Below are 23,743 nucleotides of genomic sequence, written 5' to 3' on the forward strand. Positions count from 1 at the left end.
AGCAATACTGTCAGCGCCAGGACGGCGGATGAAACTAGGGAATTTCAACAAAATATTTATGATCATAAATTATAAAAAAAAACGGTCAACCGATATAGTCCAGTGTTTGAGTGATTTTTTATGGCATTTGCCCTTGATTAAAACGTGTAAAAATGCAATATAAAAACTGCATTTTTGCGATAGCCCCTAATAATAATATAGTCTCTCAAACCATTTTCGTCAGTAGATAAAAGCGGCAAATTACAAAAAAACTTGGCGCAGTGGGTTATCGTCCAATAGAAAATTTGAATTTCGCGCCTTTTTCTAGTGACAGTATTTTGACAGACTATATATCAATACATTTTACTTACTATATTACAATCTATAAGTTGTATATACAGATGTTCATTGAGTAATTAATAAAATATACAATTTACAGCCATTAGTTATGTTAAATGACAGTGGTTATATATGCGGCGTAGTGCGTTCAGCATACGAGACGGGTGAGTACCCACAATGTTACTCTTAAACGCATTTTCCTCTCTAGATAATAATATTCACATTAAGGATAGGAAATTGTTATGCTTATACAGTTTGATTTATACATATACACCGTGTTTCTTTTTAAACTCCGTTAATTTCAAGGGTGCATTCCTGAGCTTATATTAAGTTATTGTCCCAAAGACTTATCGACTTATAGACAAAGATATTCTAATTAACTTAATTTTAGATTTATCTAAAATCTTATAAATTTTTGACTAGTTTTGAGTCATTACTCCTACATTTGCACTATAGATAGAATTATAAGACAAACGGCTATCGGTTCTTCAATCTTTTAGCAGCATTTTGATCTGCCGGATTTAGAAAGAAATTAACACTTAATTTGTTATATATTTTTTTTAAACATTGTCTACAAAACTCATTTTTCATTACTTGATTGCTGTGAAAGATTGTACATATGCGAAATCTACACATTTGGGTTCGTCTTTGACGTCTCTAAAAACTGGTCAGAGATTTTAATTTTAAACTCATTAACACAAAGATATGGCCAGTAAACCAGTTTTTTGGCTTAAAATTGGTCAACTTTGATGCCAAATACCTCGGAGACAGTGAACTTTGAAGTAAATATGTGACACTATACTGCTTATAGCCGTTGCTGTTAATATGATAAGGTACAGAAAACATTAGAAAATTAAGAGATTCAGATCGAAGGTCAGTAAGAACAAAAAGTTGAGAGTTCCGAACAATTAACTAACATGCCGATACCGTCCGGCGGACTGTTCATCAGTGGGCTCCTTAACTCTTATGATTGGTAGTGCAGACCGCTCAATTCTTTTAGTGTTTTGGATGGGAATCGTAGAATATATTAACTCTCATCAAACGGCGATGGAGCAATGATTGTAAATAATATTTGACCTTGAAGTTAAAAATGCAAAGTAACCGACTAAAAATAACTGAGGCCGAGGTTCTGATTTTGAGACAATAGGTATTAAATGAAAATCTATTAACACGCACCAAATCGCTTTAATTTAATTTTTCACGTTATACGTAGAATGTTAAATTTTTACAAGTTTTACAAGAAGTTGATTAGGTAGTGATAGTAGTCCAAGTTCAATTGAACAAGTTACCGTAAAAAAAAAAAAAAATTAAATTAGCACCCATTTACATAATTGCCTACTGTACGTTTTTTCCTTAGCATGTCTATTAAAGTACTCCTCGAGGTCTCGAGGAGGAGTTCCTTTGGCTATCTTCCGTCTCCGACTGCATCATCAGAGAGAGCTATTGGATTGGCCGGGGATTAAAAAAGTGGCTGTGACATAATCGGACAGACAGACGGACATGACGAATCTATAAGGGTTCCGTTTTTTGCCATTTGGCTACGGAACCCTAAAAATGGCTAACCGCGTGGCCTGAGTATTGCGTCATATGCGTAGTTATTTTAGTTTTAGAGAAAATTTACTTGTTTATATTTATCTCCTAATCACTGAAGTTGGGAAATTTGGTATTAAACTGATAAAAATTATGTCTGGTATTACAGACAATACGTGAAGAATAGATTCTGCATTTTTTTATTGTCAACCAGAAATATTCCCCGGTCGATAAGTAATGCTTATGAAGGAATTAAAGTAAATTATTTTTCTGATTTTTTGACATACCTAAACAAAATTTACCCAACGGTTGTTATGATTTATTAAGATGATAAGGCAGTAATCACTGAAGTCGGGAAATACGGCATTAAACTGATAAGAATTTATATCTAGCGTATAAACATGTGTGAGAAATATAAATTGAACAAATTTAAGCATATTTTTAATAATATATACTTGCAGACGCTTGATAAAAGTTTGAGTACGTCATAGCATAGCCCAAGTATGTGCCCACAGTAGTAGATTGTATCCACAGACATATTATTATATGTAAGCCGGCAGATTTGTATTGAGTTCTTAAACCCACACAAAGCACAAGTAATTGCAAAGACAAAGCACGCACATATCTAGAGCACTCACACTTGTAAACCGACGCTCGTTTTGCATAATTCACCATAATACACGCGCATCATTTCCATGTCTGTGTGCATGCGAACGAGCAGCGAGTCGTGTTAGCATGCGCGCACACAAAGATAATGACAGAGACTAGGCCGGAGACATCGTGATGTCGATATTAAACTATTTTCGATAAAATAATAAAAATATTCAATTACATATTCCGATTCATCGTTAATAATTATTTAAATCGATGTATTTAAGTATTTATATATTATATATATATCGTTGTCTAAGTACCCTCAACACTCAAGTCCTATAATTATTATTATTATTCCCTTTATTCATTTATTATTATTATTTATATGTCTTTTCCCATCACGGAACAATGGTGTTCCGGACCTTTGGGAGGCGTGCGCGGACCCGAAGCCAACAGGATTACGAGTATTAGCGGATTTATTAAAATATTTAAATTTATTTTATTATTTTTATTTTATTTATTTAAGGTTCACCAACAATTGTTGACATCGATACATTCAAAACGTACAAGCTAATACATGTAAGGAGTGGTGTCACAATTACTTACAGGTAAACACGGCATGCGAAACAAATATAAGTAAACAACTATAGAAGTACCAAAATTATAACTTAAATTCTAATTACTTATGTTTAAAAAAATATTTTCGGACAGATTTTATAAATTTATTTAGTAGGTCATAGTGCATATTTTTATATGAATATATGGATGAAAGTAGGAATATTACGTTGGATTCGTTGTTTTATTAGAAATTAATGGTTTTTATCGTATTTAGTTGTGAAAAGTGATCCCATCGGTATGGAAATTAATCAAGTCACTACGATGTTTGCAGGAAACTATTGCACAACTCCGCATTTTGGAAGAAAAACGGAATGTTCTGTGTCTCAACATTAGCGCATACTCGGTAAAAACTGACGGTGAACAAGGGGCAGTGTATGCGCAATGAGCCAACATCTGCGACACGGCCGCCCGGCGGCTTGTCCTCTCTCTACTAATCTATGCCCCTGAGATTGTGTCAGAAGGGAGCAAAATGACATATTTACGGGGTAGGCGTACATTGAATCCTGTACGAAGCGAAACCCAGCAAAGCAAGGGATTCTGACATTGAATCCTGAGCTTAGTGAGGGATTCAAATGTTAACGCCTAAGTTGGAAATAATTTTGCTTCCAAGTGACACATAATGCTTCTCACATCACCCATGAGGAAATTATTATGTTTCAAAATATTATTTAAGCTTAAATCAATCAGAATCGATCTTTCGCAAAGATCGATCAGCGCCCTACAGGTCTAGTTTAACAATGCCTTCAGGATGCTGTTTCGTCTGCCGCGCTTTTGCAGCGCGTCAGGTTTGTTCGCGGACGCGCAGGTAGACGGTTTCTTTACCACAGTAAAAAAGCGCGCCGCCGCGACGCGTCGCGGAGTGCTTAACAGTAGCAACAGGGGGCCTACCGCTAAAACCAAAATTTGCAAATTACGGGGATCTTTCTCTTTTGTTCTCACTAAGACGTAATTACAGTGACAGAGAAAATGCCCGCAATTGGTGAACTTCGATTTTCGCGGTTATAGCCCAGTATTCTGCCCGAGTTCCTGAGTGTGATAGCGGGTAGGCTCGATAGTCGCTATAAGCAGCACTGGTCGAATCTGTATCATTCCTTAGTTTCATATGAAATGTAAGAGATATGAGAAATGTTACCAACTACTAAACTTTTATGGATTTCTGTGGTCTGAAATAAATAATATTTATTATTAAAAAGTAGTTTGCTAAAAAAAACACTGTCCTAGAACAGAAAGGTGCCACTTTGATCCCTCCTTATTAGCTGGGTAGAAAAAGCTCTATTCCGAAAAGGTGATGTGAAAAGGCCTATTTTTAACTCACCTTACATTAGCATCGTACAATTTAAGAACGCAATTTACAAAAGGAAACAACCCAACAAGGAAACGATTCAATGAACTTCACAACAATTAAACCATCGGTAGATTGCTATATTTCAGCTTGATAACAGATAACAATCGGAATATTTTTATTAATTCATTCGCAATCTAAATTGCAGGACTAACTCGATTAAGGAAGGTTGTCTATAATCGTCCATGCGTAAGTAGTAGATATGCCAGATTATTAAGTTAATTGCAAAGAAGATATATACATTTTTAGAACACAAAGTGATTTTAATAATTTTAAAGTGATTAAAATATGACTGATACGGGCACAGGCAATATTAGAAAAGATCTTTTAGATGAAATAGTGAATAGGAAGCGAATGGGAGACAAGAAGTTCCATTCGGAGACTTCTTTGCAGCATTTTGAGGAGCCAGAAGATGAACCTGATTATGACGTGGAAGCTGACAGGGATCCGGGGGTGTGTATATATTTTTTATTGTACAAGTAACTACATATAATGCGTATGTTCAGCGGCAGATTTCTGATTTCAAATTCAATTTTTTTTAACGCGGAGAGAGTGGTTGTTTCGGATTGATTATTGAATGAATAGTGACAATGGATCGCTGGCCAGCGGAGCAGAGTGCATATGCTATTGATGCATATCGTACCCAAAGGCTAACTTTGTACCGCAAGGCAGGGTTGCAATAATTTCGCAATATGCGGAAAAGGTTGGAGTGCTTACATGGCAGTAGTCTACATTTAGGAAATGTGATTTTCAAAAATGGAATCCATATTCATTTTCTCTTTATAAAAATAAATAGTTTACCTTTTTATATTTTTTTTTTAATCGGAAATCTGCCGCCAGGAAGTTCCCCGTATTTAGCTGGATTGGCTTCTTAATTTGCTTTTTGGTATCCGATTGAGTTAAAATTTGTTATACCTACTTGTAAAAATCTTGTGACAATGCAACATTATGATGACATTCAGCTAATATGATGACGACCGATGCCGATGGAGTCCGGAGGTGGCCATAGGAATACTGTGATGCCTCGATGAGTGATGATTGGATGACTGTTGTAAGAAGAGTACAGTCGACGATAAAATCTCGTATTTTATTGATAAGAAATTGATTTTAGAATTGTTTTTGATAATGAATTTGACGACAACTGAAGTATGGGGATCATTTTTGTTGATTTTCACATATTGAATATGTGAAAATCAACAAAATAAACGGCTCGAATCCCTACAGCACAGTGCATTAGCATGCTTGAATTTGACTTAAACAAAAAAGTAAGTCGGCCTTGAACATTCAGTTGATGTAATTATGTATATAAAAATCTAAGAATCTTAACTTAGCGGAGCTTCTTTTTTGTACGCTAAATGATTCGTTTTACTTGTTTTTTAGTGTATGTATTCAAATTTAAACTCATTATACATGATACAAGTATAATTTCAATACAGTAGCAGACTATAGTACTAACTTATAGTACTTAAAGCCTAAAAGTAGCGATAACTTAAAAAAATAAAAATCCCACTAAATCACAATTTGTCCCAATAAATCAAAATTCGTTTTTTTAGGTTGTAAATACATCAGTAAATGGCTCTTCGGGGGAAGAAATCTCCGCGCGGCGGCGCACCATGTCCCAGCCGGGCCCGGTGTCGGGGAACTTCCTGACAGCCAGCGCCGCCCGCGCAGCCCGCCGCCGCCCGCAGCGCAACGTCAACTACGCAGCTGACATTGAGAGGAATGTGAGTAACGTAATCATCATAATATATATCAGTATATCACACATAAGATGTTCAATACTGGACATATAAACTTTATTTATTAATTTATTTAAACTTTATTGCACAATAAAAATAAGTACAAATGGCGGACTTAATGCCTTAAGTCATTTTCTACCAGTCAACCATAGGGCAAAATAGAAATTCTCGAATGTGGGTGCAGTGTGAAAAATAATTCAGAAAATGTATAAGCAATTTTGAATAACTATTTACAATTTTGGACATTAACAACATTATTTACAATGTTACACAAATGATATTACATATTAATACATATGTATATAGACATAATGCTATATGAAGTTTCTAAAATATTACTAAAATAAACCAAATGTGACCATGACTAACTCAGCTAAAGCTAGAGCTAAACCTCATCGTGGACATTTTATATGAAACACGGCTCAGGAGCTTCGTCCACCATCCTATTTCGTCACCTTCTAAACTTGTCATTATTGTCATATGGACCACTGTTCTGATTCGTCAACATTCCTATATCGTCACTTTCCTATCTTGTCCACATCATTGTATGGTCCACAGTGTAACTCGTCCGTATTTGGTCCACAGTGCTGGCATTGGTGGAGGTTGAAATGTCCAGCCAAGAACACTTTTCAGTTGAAAAGAAGCAATGCAAAAGTAATTGAAAAGTGCCGATGTTCTCTTATTTATAGAAGGCAGTAGGATTATGGATTGTGCAATAATATTGACGAGCTAGCAATGTGGTCAAAATAGGAATGTAGACAATCTGGGACTGTAGTCAAAATGGTAATGTGGAGGATTTAGGAAGGTCACAAAATAGGTATTGTATGCTGGCGACATGGCATTGTGGACGATTTAAAAAGGCGACGAAATAGGATTGTGGACGAAGCGGTCCTGGTGACCAACCGCGAAAACCGGAATTCACAAATTGCGGGGATCTTTATCTTTTACTCTCACTAAGACGTAATTAGAGTGACAGAGAAAAATGCCCGCAATTGACTAACTTCGATTTTCGCGGTTATAGCCCTGAGCCTAAAATACTACCTACTTATTCTGTGATATTCTCTTGCGTCATAAAAACGTGTGACAGATCGTGAATTCGTTTTTTGCTGCCGTATCATCATCTCATTGTAATATATATATAGAAAGAAAAAAATACATTTATTTAGCACAACATTAAATAAAATGATAATCACCTATATTATATAAATGTATAACATACTAAACACCTTCTTAATTTTATCGAATAGAAGGTGTGCAAATCACACTCTTTGATCATCGTTTTTATTATAAATTAAACAGGTTAAACGTCGCCAATGTCATAAACTTTTCACTCAGTTGATATATTTACTAATACAGGATAATTAATTTTGTATACATGTATAAACTTTATGCTACGTACGGCATTTACGAGTACCTACTTAAGTGGTACATAAGTACATGGAAATTACACATCTGTTTCATGTTTTTTTGTATTCCTGTGCTTCTTATTTCTAGCTTTAATAATTCGGTTTGGTAATATACTTAGGTACACATATGTAGGTACTACCGTAATATTTATTACGTAAACCTATCTCGTGGATGGTATGGATATGTTAACAAGACCGATTACATCATTATTGAATATCGATATTGAATGAACAGACTATTATTCAACGAGGGAAACAAAATGTCAATAATGACAAATTTAATTTATCCAAGCGTTAATCACAGATAACGACCTAATTAATTACGATTAACTACGTGTTGTCATCATCCGATAAATACGTCATATCATAGTCAAGAATGATTTATACCTGTCCAACCATTAAGTATACTATTTTTTTGTAACTAAAACGTTTTTTTAAATCAATAATTATTTAAATAGTTACTAGTAGAAAACAATTATAAAGAAAAGTATACATAGAGAACGCTGATATCACGAACAAGACGCAATAAAAACAAAAATTTTCATAGGTAGCTCAGGTAGCTGTGATTTTATAGTCATTTTAGAAAGAACGATAAGAAACAAAATATTACATTACGATACAAGTGCGAAAAATAGGAAATTCGAAACGAGTGGCGATAAATTAAAACATGACCGAAGGGAGTGTTTTAAATCGACACGAGTTGCGAATTACCTATTCGCACAAGTATCGTACAACGTTTTACAGTACATATGGCTCTTTAAATGTTCGACACAGTAACGTAATATGCTAATTTTCGCACTAGTGCGGTAACGTAGCATATCTTAAACCGAACTAAAAATAATTTCACTAAAAGAATAGTTGCGCCAGTAGATGGACTAGGTAGCACTCTGTAAATCTTAGAGCATAAAGTAACTGTAGTAGCCTTATGTGTCGTATTTCCGTACAAAAATGTCTGCCCAATTTTACGGAGAGGTGAAGTAATAACACATGCAAAAGAAATTTGTTAGATAAAATTTTCGATATTTTTATTTTCTTGTATAATAATAATAAAAAATAATTGAGTATTTTTTTCCCATTCTGATAATTCCATTGACCTAAATTTTATAATTTACGTGTTTCCTGTTGGGGTATTTGTTATTGCTTTATTAATGTTTATGTAATAAAAATATTCAGTATCCTTTTTTCCGATATAAAACTTTATACTTTCCGTGAAAATTATTTAGAATAGGATCGGTTGAGACATTAGACATGATTTATAAAAAAAAAACTCATTTTATTAAACGGATGTAATTTCCGCGAGGGTACGCCCGTTTGCTTGTATGGCTTTTTCATATCATATGAAGGTACAGAGCCTTCATTATGCGTGGAAAATTTGCATATTTTGGCAGCAAAATATGTATATAAATGAAACTTTGCTTTTTATCTTTATCTTGGCACTAGAAATGAGAATCTGCCGTGTCCTAGAAACATTTAGTGACCACCTTTAAAATTCACCTCCGTAAATTCATACTTTACACCTAACTGCACCACCTGTGTGCGTGACACCGCTGTACTGGCCCCATTCTTATTTCCCGTAAGGCCCGTCCTTAGATACATGTCAATGGTGAAAACGCTCTAACATGCATATAAGTCAATCCTTAGCACTGTTACAAATAAGTACAATACTTTAACATTTTTTAATAGCGTGTTAAGAAAACAAATTTTATCATTAGATATAACAAATTTTATTTCTGCTAAGCCAAAATTTACATTACGAAATTAGTGTCATGCATGTTCAAATCAGTTTCACGAAATTAGTTTTGATATAAGTATGCAAAAGTAACTTTGTAAAATAATTAGTGTCGGTTATCGCAGTGATTTTTGCACAGCGCAGGCAATTTGGCTACACTAGTTTTGACGCCGTATTTCCACTATGAAATTTAATTAGATACATGCCACAAATTTTACCAAAAAATTGCGCAGGGCACTAAAATGACTTGTAGTCATGAAATTAATGCATAGATTGCAAAAATATTAAATTAAACTGTGTAAAACTTATGTCACGAAATTAATTTCACGCCACAGAATTCTTAATGTAATTCCGGCTGCACTCTGGACACTACCTGCTTAATGTTTCATACCTCTTTGAATAACATGCAACGATTGAAAATAAGAAGTAATTAAAGTACAAAACATACCTAGGTTGCTTTTTTAAAGGAAAAAGGTTTTTAATCCTGCTGGATTCCAAATATGATATAATTATTCTTTCTATAAATTTCAATCCAGTCCAGGGTCAACAGGGTATCCTGTTGAAACATATACATTACATTAATTTAACGAAGTCCATTATTAGTAGGAAAAATGTAATGTAAAAAGGTACAGTTCCATATGAAAGAGCGGTGAGCGGCGAGCGGGCCGTTTGCAAGGCGGGTCAACTCCAGCGCAACCAACTGTGAACCTTTTGAGTCCAGCCGCCTGCGAGCCACCCTCGCCCTACCTCGGCCCCCTTACCTCGCTGTAAATATCCACAGCGGATTCACCGTGCCGCCCCAACGCCTCGGCTAATGAAATTTCAATCTCTTTATTTTGTGTTCCCTTGTAACTCACCACGTCACATAATAGAAACATTTCAATATGGCATTTTGGATGTACGAGCCCCGATGCAGCGAAGTTCGTCTAGTGAAAACAAATATCATATTCATTTACACAAACGGCTGAATGTACGAATGAATGGAAGGTTAAATAAAAATTTACGTTTAAAAAGCGTTATCCCGATCATATTGTCCTCTCCTATAATTTGCTACGTGCACTACAGTAAAGCCACCTAGCATGTGCAAATTCAGGGGATTACATTCAAATGATGACAAAAAATACCTTTATCAGAACATAAATTTCATTATAGCTACATGTTAGTCAGTAAATCAAATCAGAACATTAAATAAGTAATCGGCATAATTTTTTGATAATGACTTTTTGATAAAAGTATCCTACCAAAAACATTTTCATGTAAAATGTTGCCAAGACGAAATCATAAGGTTCGCTCTGTCAAAAAGATATCAGATCTCATGTAGAGCCAAGCAACTCTATAAGCCCTAACTTCACAAACTCTACACCTTAGTCAAAATATGTGGCTTGGCCGTTTCGTTACATGAACTATTGTTATATTACCTATAACAAAAAACCGGCCAAGAGCATGTCGGGCCATGCTCAGAGTAGGGTTCCGTAGTTACTTTTCCGTCACAATAAGCTAAAATGGAGCTTAAAGTACAGTAGATTGTTAACCAAGGGATGAACTGTGGATGTACGTCTTTTTACTATAAAGGGTAAACTTTTTGTAATAACTCAAAAACAGCTAAACAGATCATGTCCGCTATAGTTTTCATATAATGTCTTTCTTAAGCTCTACTTCAACGATTTTTTTTATATTTTTTGTACCTATGGTTCAAAAGTTAGAAGGGGGGGGACACATTTTTTTTTCTTTCGGAGCGATTATCTCCGAACATATTCATTTTATAAAAAAAATGTTTGTTGATGACCCCTATTAGTTTTGAAAGATCTTTCCAACGATACCACACTGTAATGCTGAAGCAAAAAAAAACTTCACCTCCACTTTACGTAAAGAGGAGATGCCCTAAAAAAAATATTTTTTTAGATTTTATTGTACGACTTTGTCGGATTTATTGATGTATATATGCATGCCAAATTTCAGCTTTCTAGCACTAACGACCACTGAGCAATGCCTCGGACAGACAGACAGACGGACATGGCGAAACTATAAGGGTTCCTAGTTGACTACGGAACCCTAAAAAGGAATGAATAGTGAATAAATTTTTCACCTTATGCCCATGTGACGACAGCATCTCACTGCATACGAACGCCAAACTACCTCGGCAGAAATGATGCCTTTCACCGAAGTTAAATACTCTACTTTTTATTTCGAATACGAGGGAAGTAAAATACATGTGAATAAATATAAACTTTATCAGTACTTTCAATTAACAAGTTAGGTAAAAGTATCATTATTTACGGAATAGGGAATTAAATATTAGAATGGAAATTTTCCAAAAAAACCTTTTAAAACCAAATTTAAATGCGTATCATAAAATAACAATAAAAAAGTACTTGGAATTTAAAATGCTCTAGTGCAGAATCGTTTCACTCTGTACACACTCTATATGTAGAACAATAACGACCCACTTTCAGAGCATGAGAAATGAAAAAACCTTGAATATCTGGTACTCGTACGTTTTAAAATTTCTGTTCTATTATAAGTACGACATGTATACGAGTGGAAACTACCACCACAATTTCGTTTCCAGAAAACATGGGAATTCCACGGTGGAATACGAGTATCGTAATAGGATTATATACTGAAATACAGGTAGTGTCGATCGAGAGAAACAAGCGACTAATGAAGTTATTAAACCGATTTTGCACGGCTTTCGACGTTCGCGCTCATGCACTTTTTAGTCGCCCCGTGCATATATGAAATTGTACAATTTGAATTTCGACACGCGGAACCAAATACAGAAACTTTGGTATGAAAATTCGATAATTTTATTACAATCTGTTGCTCACTACAGATATTGAATTATGTCATATTTCGCTTCTGTCACATATGTATATTTAATCGTGAGTAGAAAATGCCCATTGAACACATGTTGTGGAAAGTCCGTCACGCTGCTCCAAGCATATTCTAACAATGCGAACTAAACATATCAATTAAGAAATACACACAAAGATTATAAATTATTGTATACTTGTGTAATACATATGATTAAATTTATATAAGTATGATGCATTTTTGCATTACATAAATATTATGAGTACAAGTAAACCTATCTATTTAGTCTTAACAGTCCCCAGCAAGCTCGGCCGAATGATACCTACCCATACAAACGGAATTTCGTTCTCATTTCAAAACTATGTATTGGATTGTAATGAAACTTTTCACAATTAATGACATATCTAGTCCTGTAATAAGTTTATATAATTACAGCTTATAACAAACGAAATAGAGAAAAATCAAGTTTTGTATGAAAATCTTAAATTCGGCGTATTTTTTTAACTATGGTATCTGAAGCTACATAAACTAATTGCAGGACTAGATATACCTTATCCTATTGAAGTACAACGTCTCAGAGCAATCTAGCTAGTCGTTTTATAATGAGAGCGTAACTACGTTTGTATGAAGAACCGAGCTTGCTGGGGACCCTTAATGACGTGGTATATATTTACTTACTCCGTTGGCTTAGCGACCCAAAATGAGACCTGGCCTCCGTCACAAGACAGCGCCACTTTTCTCGGTGCTGTTTACTAAGAACGCCCCATCGATCCCGGCACTTACACTATATTGCCAGCTCAACCCTGAAGACAGGACGAGATGTCTGCATTAGCATAGTACCTGAGCTTTATTGTTAAGTCCTCATATCACAAATTCACAATACGTAATTCAGACGTGTGAGTATGGGGAATGTAGTTACAGCATGTTTTATGACTGTAATACGACTTGAACCCAAACAATTTCGGGTAAATGTATCTTTTATATGCTTCCGTCTCATATATGTATTATCTTATCTTTCAATTTAGTAAAAATAAAATGCGCCAACTTAGATATAGCAATAGGTAACATTTTGAGGGTGACATGTCATCCTGTGTGACTTCTCTCCAATAAGTTCGCGCAGATCCGCCTCCACCATGTCGCTCCAGCGATACCTGGGGCGTCCAATAGGACGTCCTCCTGCTAAGCTACCCAGGTACGCTCTTTTTACGTTCCGATCTTCATCCATTCTCATAGGGTGGCCCAACCAACGGAGTCTGTGAGCTTTACTTTCTCGCATGATGTTAGGTTCAGCCACTAGGTCTTCAATCTCACGTTTCGGCCCAGTATCTTACAGAGGATCTTTCTCTCGGCAACTAGCAGCATATTTTCTTCCTTGAGTGTTAGTGTCCATGCTTCGCATTCGTAGGTTAGGATTGGGCGAATCACGGTCTTATAAATTCGTATCTTGGTGCGTCTGTTTAGAAGCTTGAACACTAACACCTTATGAAGGGCTGCAATGTATTCTGGATCCACATCTTTATGCCCTCGTCACGATTGTTGTAATCAGTAACGGAGCAGCCTACTACCCGTACGAATCAACTGTGCACTCCTCTGGAATGCGAGCCCTTGACGATCTCCAAATGACGTCACAGCGCGAGGTGCACAGTTAATTCGTACGGGTTATAAGTACTTCAATTTTGACACCCCTTTGTACATTATATTTCCTACATCCCAAAACCTAAATGTAGGTATACGAGTATATTTAAATGAATGTTATTTCATATTCGTTTGTAAATACAAATATTATGTATAAGTATTTCACGATAGTTTCTCTGTAGCTATATCACAAAGTAACAGTATTACCATTACCTATACATATAAAAATTAGTCACAACTTTTTTTTTAACGTCGGAACAGTGATGAAAAATCAAAAACCATCGGCCCGATTCGAAGAATGAGATACAATAACGATAAGTTCTGGTTTAAATAAGTTCTCATTTACATAGATATCGTTATATGTCGTATAATTATTGACAGAAGCAGCTCGATTCGGGCAACCAATGTCACTTTGACGTTAGAAATATCGTAGATAGATCTTATTGGGATCACAGCGGAATCAAAATAAACGTCAATTTTGAGATGTCGTTATGTATCGATCTTTTAAAGATTTTAAACATGTCTTAATAATTCTTCGAATCGGGCCGCATATAAAATACCACATTTTTCTTTAGATATAAAATGCAGGTATATAGAATAAATAATCTTCTACTCATGTGTTACAGGAATCTATTGAGAAACCCCCAAAAATCATAGTCCCGGGAAGGAATGATGACTCCGGCACCAATACGCCAGTTGGTAAGTTGTCGACGTACGTCACATATTTCACACTGAGCCACTTCAGTATAGGTTTATCTTGCCTTTTTAAAGGTACTGCAATGTTCTGCCGCCGGAGTAAAGCACTAGCACATATTGTAAACACCGGTCTGGCCTAGTGGGTAGTGACCTTGCCTACGCAGCCGATGGCCCCGGGTTCAAATTCATTTATTCGTGTGATGAACATGGATATTAATATTTTGTTCCTGAGTCATGGTTGTTTTCATTGTATTTAAGTATTTATAAATATTTATATTATATATATATCGTTGTCTAAGTACCCTCAACACAAGCCTTATTGAGCTTACTGTGGGACTTAGTCAATTTGTGTAATTATGTCCTATAATATTTATTTCTTTATTTATTATTATTTATTTATTTATGCTTTAAAAAGTTTTTTGACCAGGTTTCACTATGACTTTGAAGTATCAAGACGGTTTTTTTTAGTTTGTGCTGTAGCTCCCTAGCTGCAACCGAGTAATGAAAAAACTGAGTATCGAGTTTAACCGTTGGTTTTCAACCGATGCAAAACCGAGGTCGAGTTCGATTAAAACCCGCGGTTTCGAGTTTTTAAATTTTCATCGGAAATAAAACTTTTCTTTAAATCAAGGTATCAAACCAATAATTTACGATCTCACTTAAGGTATAGGTATATGTGGTTGTCCAAGCTTGAGATGAAAAACCCACAGATTATACACGAATACCTAAACCGACTGTGGAATGATTTTTCCAGATTGTTCCCAATATTACCATAATCCCTGGCGTGATGATGGAATCTATAGGAAACTGTCGTATAGAAAACTCTTCAAATTTTTTAGGCATGAATATAAAGATTCTTGTATTTTCGTCAACAAATCAAACATTTGAACTCAAAAAGTGTCTTTGAAGATGTGGCCATGTTGATGAAGATCAGAACGGAATTCTTTATCGACGTATATTTCACATTTGGTTAGTAGGTTTTTTCAGAGGATTTCTTAAAAAGAATAAGTTTTCTAAGGAAATATTTGTGTCAACGTCCAGGTCTGACAATGAGTAAAATAATAATGTTAGCTAAATTTGACATTCCATAGCGTAAGTATTAACAACCAGTTTAGCTAGGACCCTAGAGATTACTCGGTTTTGAGTTCGAGTTTAACCGATAGCAAAACCGATATTCGTTTATCAGTTATTTTGCATTCCCTACGCGTAGCACCCTCTAGGTACAGTTTTGCGTAATATTCCTCTCTTTTTAGTCTTTTTAATACGCTTTTATTTTCTCTACTTACAACTTAAGCTTGACAAGAATATATTTGGCCCTGAAATAGTATCGCTACAAAAGGCTTAAGTGAGGCCTGTACCGAAAAAAAACTGTAAATTTCAAGCCGCTGTAATTTTGTATTAAACAAGATGACTACGGCATTCTGACCGCGATAAAAAGTCTTATTATTGTATATTCCAATATAAATAATTCTGGTTTTAAGTACGCTGTTACACTTTACAACGGTAAATAGAAGAGATCATAATTAATAAAAAACCTGATAAATATCTAAATTTAAAGTCGCTTTTGATTGTAGTTATTCTAAAAACCTTCCGTAGTTATTCTAACAACAAACTTTCTCAATCGCATCATTTGATGTTTACAGTTTTTTTTTGGGTACAGCCCTTACATAAGGCATAAATGGGCGTCTTATACGTCATTTACTCGTACACTGTACAGGTATTCCAATGAAATGTCAGTGGCATGGCATGTCAACAACCAATTTCTTAACATTGTTTATAGGAACTCTACGCAATCCTCGTCCTTTTTTGATGTATACATATAATTTATTGTATTCATTTTTAGGGTTCCGTAGCCAAATGGCAAAAAACGGAACCCTTATAGATTCGTCATGTCCGTCTGTCTGTCCGATTCTGTCACAGCCACTTTTTTCCGAAACTATAAAAGCTATACTGTTCAAACTTGGTAAGTAGATGTATTCTATGAACCGCATTATGATGTTCACACAAAAATAGAAAAAAAACAATAAATTTTGGGGGTTCCCCATACTTAGAACTGAAACTCAAAAAATCTTTTTTCATCAAACTCATACGTGTGGGGTATCTATGGATAGGTCTTTAAAAATGATATTGAGGTTTCTAATATCATTTTTTTCTAAACTGAAAAGTTTGCGCGAGAGACACTTCCAAAGTGGTAAAAAGTGTGTCCCCCCCCCCGTAACTTCTAAAATAACAGAATGAAAAATCTAAAAAAAATATATGATATACATTGCCATGCAAACTTCCACCGAAAATTGGTTCGAACGAGATCTAGTAAGTAGTTTTTTTTTAATACGTCATAAAAATTTAAAAAAAAAATTTTTTCATCAAACCCATACGTGTGGGGTATCTATGGATAGGTCTTCAAAAATGATATTTAGGTTTCTAATATCATTTTTTTCTAAACTGAATAGTTTGCGCGAGAGACACTTCCAAAGTGAAAAAATGTGTGTCCCCCCCCTGTAACTTCTAAAATAACAGAATGAAAAATCTAAAAAAAATATATGATATACATTGCCATGCAAACTTCCACCGAAAATTGGTTCGAACGAGATCTAGTAAGTAGTTTTTTTTTAATACGTCATAAAAATTAAAAAAAAAAATTTTTTTCATCAAACCCATACGTGTGGGGTATCTATGGATAGGTCTTCAAAAATGATATTTAGGTTTCTAATATCATTTTTTTCTAAACTGAATAGTTTGCGCGAGAGACACTTCCAAAGTGAAAAAATGTGTGTCCCCCCCCCTGTAACTTCTAAAATAACAGAATGAAAAATCTAAAAAAAATATATGATATACATTACCATGCAAACTTCCACCGAAAATTGGTTTGAACGAGATCTAGTGAATAGTTTTTTTTTAATACGTCAATAAATTAAAAAAAAAACTTTTTCATCAAACCCATACGTGTGGGGTATCTATGGATAGGTCTTCAAAAATGATATTTAGGTTTCTAACATCATTTTTTTCTAAACTGAATAGTTTGCGCGAGAGACAGTCCCAAAGTGGTAAAATGTGTGTCCAAAGTGGTAAAATGTTGAACAAGATCTAGCAAGTAGATTTTTTTTTAATACGTCTTAAATGGTACGGAACCCTTCATGCGCGAGTCCGACTCGCACTTGGCCGCTTTTTTTTTCCTGTATCTTCAGGAATCATTTTTGGCATTTTTCTGGTAAAGTGACCCCGCTCAAAAATGACCCCGCGTGTTTTGTACCGCGAGCGACTTTACTGTAATGCGCGCAACTTAAAACCGTCGAATATTGTAGGTAATGTCGTGCAAGATGTAGCCAATCAAAACTTTTAATGACCAATCACAACTTTTTATAATAGCAGTAAATTCTTTATTGGATAATATTCAAAGCTGCGGGCGGGATATATTCATTAAGAAGTGATAATTGTCAGTCATTCGTGTCAGGTGAGTATCAGTCAAGTTGACCGGTTTTTGAAGTCAAAAAGTCCTAAGAGCATTGGCTATATTTAATATAAAAGTACATATACAGATGAAAGAGGAGTGGGAGGAGATGGCCAAACGAGATGCTCTTATGGAAATTTCAGTAGGAGGTACAGAGGAAGCGTTATTACTCTTTGTCCTTGTCACAGGCTCACATTTTTTTTATTCTTCACCATGAATTTAGTATGGGCTATGGTGGTTAACAAATAACCGGACTAAACTACGTAAGTTATGTTTGGTATATTGTCAGCAGAAATCTTAAAACATGTTTTTAATTTCGTCGCGTTGCGTATGTTTTGTCCCTCACTGGCGCGTTCCATTCGCGCGTTCGTCGCTGTCAGTCGATATGGAACTAGTACCTATATGATAATCCAGATGGCAATACAATAATTTGGTATTATGCATAAAGCTGAGTTAACTGTAAAGCTCTTATTTCGCTGTGACGAGTGCAATAAGGCCTGTACCGATAAAATACTGTAAATTTCAAATGGCTGTAATTTTGTTTCTAACCAAGATGACTACGACTTTCTTACCGCGATAATAAGTTTAATTATGATATTATATATTCCAATACGTTACACCGGTAAATAGAAGAGATCACTGAAAATTGGTCTTTTCCAAATAGCAAGAAAATTTGTAATTGTAATTTGCGAAAACGAAGCATGCCTGTCATATTTATCGTAAAAACTGGGGTACATATGCGGTTAAAGTGGAACGAACTACGACAAAAGTCAGTTCAGTTCTTCATACAAAGGTTAGGATAGCTAAAGTGATCGAAAATTTCCGTTTTTTAATTCTAGGCCAATTAGAAAAATCACAATTTTCTTCGTACCAAAATCACATTTGGTAATCATCGTAGATCAGACCAAGATCACCAAACATCCTGGAGTGCCGTTCTCTCACCTGTTATTGAGCTCAAATCAAAAGTGTATTAAAAGAGAAGAATTAAACAGCCAAAAAACAGTAATAATTCCAGCAGGGGGATGGGCTGATGCAGGCAAATATGAAAAACGAGTCCGTAAAAAGCTGCCACTGAATGTGCTAGAAAAAAGCTGCCTATCACTCGTACAGAAAAAATATAATAAAAAAACTGTCAATTATCTAAATTAAAAGTCGCTTTTTATTATTCTAGAAACCTTAGCTTGTTCTCAAACGTATCAGTTTTTTTTTTCATTTAAAGTTTACAGTTTTATTTCGGTACACCCCTTACTTTAGAGATGTAAAGTAAAGTAGGTAATAATACTAATAATAGTATGTATGAAAATTTTATGTTTCAGGCGATCGAAACAGTCCACTTCCATATAACGGCACTTACAAAAGCAATGGCGACGTCAAGTCACTAAGTAAGTAACAGTAGACTTTATAGTAAAATTATTACATGAAACCATTATTATAGCACCCAATTACAGCGTAGCAATCAGGCATCATAGAAGAAAGCTATGATCTCAAGTGATTTAATGCATAATGTTTACCACCAATTGTCTACTCATTTGTTTATCTGCATTTTATTTGTACATAATATAGTTATTTATCGATTTTGAATACTTAGTTAAATAATATTTAAAAAAATATATTAGAAAAAAAAAACAATAATGTAAAATAACCTTAATTTAACACTTAATGAAAAAGCACAAGTAAAACTAAGTAAATGTTCTATTGCTAGCAGAATATTATTCGTATGATTATTGACCATGGAGTTGAGACACTTGTCTTGAGCTTCAAATGTCATCTGCACGGCTAGCACATGATGGGCGCGACAGTCGACAGGCGAGAAAATGCCGCGACATAGAGCTTTCTCGCGAATCGGTAGCATAAGACGCGCGCGACAACCCGCTGTCTCGCGGACAAATGTCAAAGCGACATAATTCTGTCGTTTGACAGTTCCACGCGGGATACTCTCGAAACTCGTAGCACAAGTGCACTATGGGAGAGAAAATATCCCGCGTTTCAACGTCAAAAGGAGAGAAACTGTCTTCGAGGCTAGAGGGTCGCGAGAAGCATATTTTGTCGAAGTTTTGTTTACTTTGGTCCTAAAAGAAAGTTAATTTTCTATATTTTGTATTTATTTCATACTACAGCAATTTTCTGTGTAAGTTTAATATGAATCCTGAGTTTTATGATTTGTGCGTTAGCTAGGTAGGTAAGGTGTACGTGGTATTGCTTTATAACATACCTATTAAGATACCTATATCTATATCATGCCGGTAATAACAAAATGATTGTATTTTTTCACATTTACTTGTTTGTTCTCTTAAGTTAAATGAAAACCCGACAGAAAACTTAAAAGCCTAAGATTGTGCCACCACATCAACAAAGCCAACAGTTTGATGGCGAATTGACTGGAGGGTGAGTAATAGAAATTACTTTGTGGAAATCCGTATTAATTGATACAAAAATATTACTTCGCTAATCCACGAAATAATTAAGTGCTAGTCAATCAGTGCGAACCCGTTACACTTACACGTGTATTTTTACAGTCAATGCATGCAACCTCCCACCTAAAAAATATATACGCAAATAGTGAAATAAACCACCACCTAAGTAAAAAAACTCGTCACGTGTTTCAATTGACTGTGGGATATAAACCGCGGTCTCGGGGTTTAATTAAAGGCATATCCGGGTACCAATGATTTATAATATGTGTACAAAAACGCACCACCTAGAGAGGATGGGAGAGGATCGTGCTGTGAGAAAAGCATATGTGGGGCACCCGGGTGGAAAACGTCCGTCTGGGCGTCCCAGATACCGCTGGAGTGACGAAGTTCTAAAAGACCTGTTCGCCCTCGGGATACCTAACTGGCGTGAAGTGGCGCAGGATAGGGCAGAGTAGCGCTCTCTTGTGTCAGAGGCCAAGATCTTGTTTGGGTCACTGACCTAGTGAAGTAGTAGTAGCAGTACAAAAACGCAATGTATTTTAAAACTTTGGAGAAAGCCTTCAGAATGGGTAAGGTAACCTACACCTACTGTACTTAGGTACCTATTACTTACCCTAAGTAGGTATCTAAGTACACTTTTGTTACTATATCTGCGTATAACAAAATAATGCAAAATAATGAATCTGGCAGCCCAACTCAACCTCCACCTTTCAAAAGGCCACGGCCCTAATAAGAGTATTCTGTAGTACACTAGGTACGACTCCCACCGACTGGCTGGAGTCAGGCCGCACCGGAGCGCATTTTTAATGCGATAGAATCCGTCCGGAGGCGTCTCCGCGTCCGCGAGCAACCGACCGGCTTGCGGCCACATAAATGTGAAATGCGATCCGACTCCGCCCGTTCGGTGGGAGTCGTAGTAGTCGTACTTAAATCTAAAAGAGGTCAGAGTTGGGTCAGAGTAAATAAAATAACTTAATGTTTATGGAGCGTTTATTTAAAAGTTACATTATTTGAGATCGTGCTTAATTTTCTTTAGATAATTAACAGATATTCTGACATTGTTTTGTGTATTTGCAATATGAGAAAACTTGAAAAACTAACGCTGCATCCATAGATCGCTAAAATACAAAACACGCAAAAATAACTCATTGTTTTTAACATTCGAGTGTCGTTGTATGGAGTAGGTTCCCAACTTGAGCCCTTCTATGTTCTTCGTGGCAGTATGGCTGCGCCCAGCAGCAGCATGCTTAGGTCTATACCTCATCATCGCCTATGCGCCGTGTTTGATGACAGACTTGTGCATGTCATCAATCTATCTTCGAAGCCAGCGGTGCAGCAACTAGCCAGCCACAGGGAAGATATGTTGGGGATTATCATGAGATCTTCAGTCTTCTTCGTAAAGATGGTAGCTTATTAGCCAAAACTTTCGGGTAATCTCAATTATCTTAACAAAACGCCAATCATTTGTAAGGAGTTGTATTTAATTATTATGTAGGTAATTATCTTTAGATATAATAATGTATTCCAACTTGTAACGACAAAGCGAATCAAATTATGATTGACACATTGACATTTCCGACTTAAAAATAATATTTGCTATTTCTTTAATCTTAATACTGCGTGAAGGAGATAACGTTATCGTGACTAGGGACGCTCCGTTTCTAAAGCTGACTATTCATTATTTTTTCGATTATGTTAGTACCGATTCAGTGTTGCCACGAAAGAAAAGTGTGTTCCAAGTATAAATGGCCACACTGGCTAAGTCGCGCGCGGGATGGCTCTCTCGCGTGGAATTCTTTTCTCGATCTGCCAACTTGTGCTACCAAAATCGACAAACTGACAGGTCGAGATAGAAATTTGTGACACGCGACTGTTGTTTCTCGCGGCGCGAGTTATCCCGCGTGTAATCATGTGCTAGCCGTGCTGGCAAACCAATTTTATTTATCTGTAGGAAAAGACGGCAATTTTAAAAATAAAGGCGCGAAGATTAGATTTCCCATATTAAACAAATTCAATACTATATTGATAAAATAAAATTTTACATGTCAGGTACATTGTGCTTATAGGTAAGTCTTATTATTTATTGTAACACTGTTTGAGAGGCAAAGCTGAGTTAGCAAACCAGTTGTTTTTTTTATACATAGTTTTACTCACTTGGTATAGTGTCAGGTCTCGATAAAGGCATCGATGGAATAGTACGCGTCAGACACCAGTTTAGATTTGTTTTCCGGGTCCGTGTGTCTATTGACTAAATGGTTTACCAAACTATAACAAGCATATAGGGTAAAGGCACCTATTACCGTGGTAGTTAAGGAACTTTTCAAAAGAGATCCAAAAATTAAGGGTATCAATGCTGTCTAACAGCCAGGAATATTTTTTTTTCATCAGAGCATTTAATGAACTTTCCGTTTCACACGTTTTTGGATTTATTTTGGGTTATTATATGTATTAAAATATTTTTTGAAGCCAAAATGACCAAATCTTCTATTACCGTGGCAAGGGACAGGCTGTGATTCTATTATCGCGAATTGAGCTTTCATTACCGAGGGTACAACTGGCATGATTTTTCTGCACTCGTTAACAGAAACCAAACTCAAAATTCGAAACCTAATACCGAGGGTTAAAACAATAATAACGACGATGGGTTCTGTATATTATTTTTGTGTCATTAAGTTTAATAATGACACAAAAATAAAACTATAGGAGTATGTTTAAAAATAAGAGATATATTCGAAGAGATTATAATTACACTTAGGCACAATCAAATACTATTAAATAGTTAACTTACCAAGTACCCACGAGTACCTGTATAACAAGTTATAAGTTGAATGTTTTACATGTAAAACAACAAAAATTATTGTTAGTAAAGTTTTACTAAGGACGTATATGACAAATAGGCCTGCCTGTTATTAAATAAAGTAATTTTTAAATGCTATAAAGATTGATAAGAGTTTGTCTTACTGACATAATTAGCTGCACAAAAAAAACAAGTAAGTAATATTTTCTCATAAGGCACAGCGTAAATTTTATAAGCTGGACGTTTACCACCTGAGTGAAAGTTTACCACAGTGAAATGGTAAACGTCCACCTTATAAAATTTCGACTATACTATATAAAAACATGAAAATTTTTAATTCTAATATTTTTGATAAGGTAATTAAGTTAAATAAAGTCTCTCACATATTATGTGTTATAATTTACCCGTTTATAACTAACAAATCACAGTACTTTTCTTATAGCTAAAAAAAATCATGTCTGAGATTTTGGACTACTGTATAAATAAAATTATATAAAAAAAAATCTAATCGGAATTGTCCGGCAGTTGGGTACCCTTCCTTGTCAGAGTAATAACTGAATCAGAAAACAGAAGAATTTAAATCTGATAATGATAACTGAAGTCTAAATTTTATCAACGAAATCTGTACTTGCGGTACCCTAAATGCGATATTTCAATACAATA

General features: G+C 35.4%; 1 protein-coding gene across 1 annotated transcript in view; it reads left to right on the forward strand.

Moving 5' to 3' along the window:
• Positions 1-3,790: 3,790 nt before the first annotated feature.
• The window catches only part of LOC133516986 (proton channel OtopLc-like), a 38,720-nt gene continuing 18,767 nt past the window's right edge, over positions 3,791-23,743 (forward strand). The window contains exons 1-4 of the mRNA XM_061850085.1: positions 3,791-4,855; positions 5,956-6,126; positions 14,352-14,424; positions 19,186-19,251. Of these exons, the coding sequence (XP_061706069.1) occupies positions 4,691-4,855; positions 5,956-6,126; positions 14,352-14,424; positions 19,186-19,251 (475 nt within the window). The 5' untranslated portion in view covers positions 3,791-4,690. The remainder of the gene's footprint in view (positions 4,856-5,955; positions 6,127-14,351; positions 14,425-19,185; positions 19,252-23,743) is intronic.

This window comes from Cydia pomonella, chromosome 4 (assembly GCF_033807575.1).
Source record: "Cydia pomonella isolate Wapato2018A chromosome 4, ilCydPomo1, whole genome shotgun sequence".
Taxonomy (NCBI): domain Eukaryota; kingdom Metazoa; phylum Arthropoda; class Insecta; order Lepidoptera; family Tortricidae; genus Cydia; species Cydia pomonella.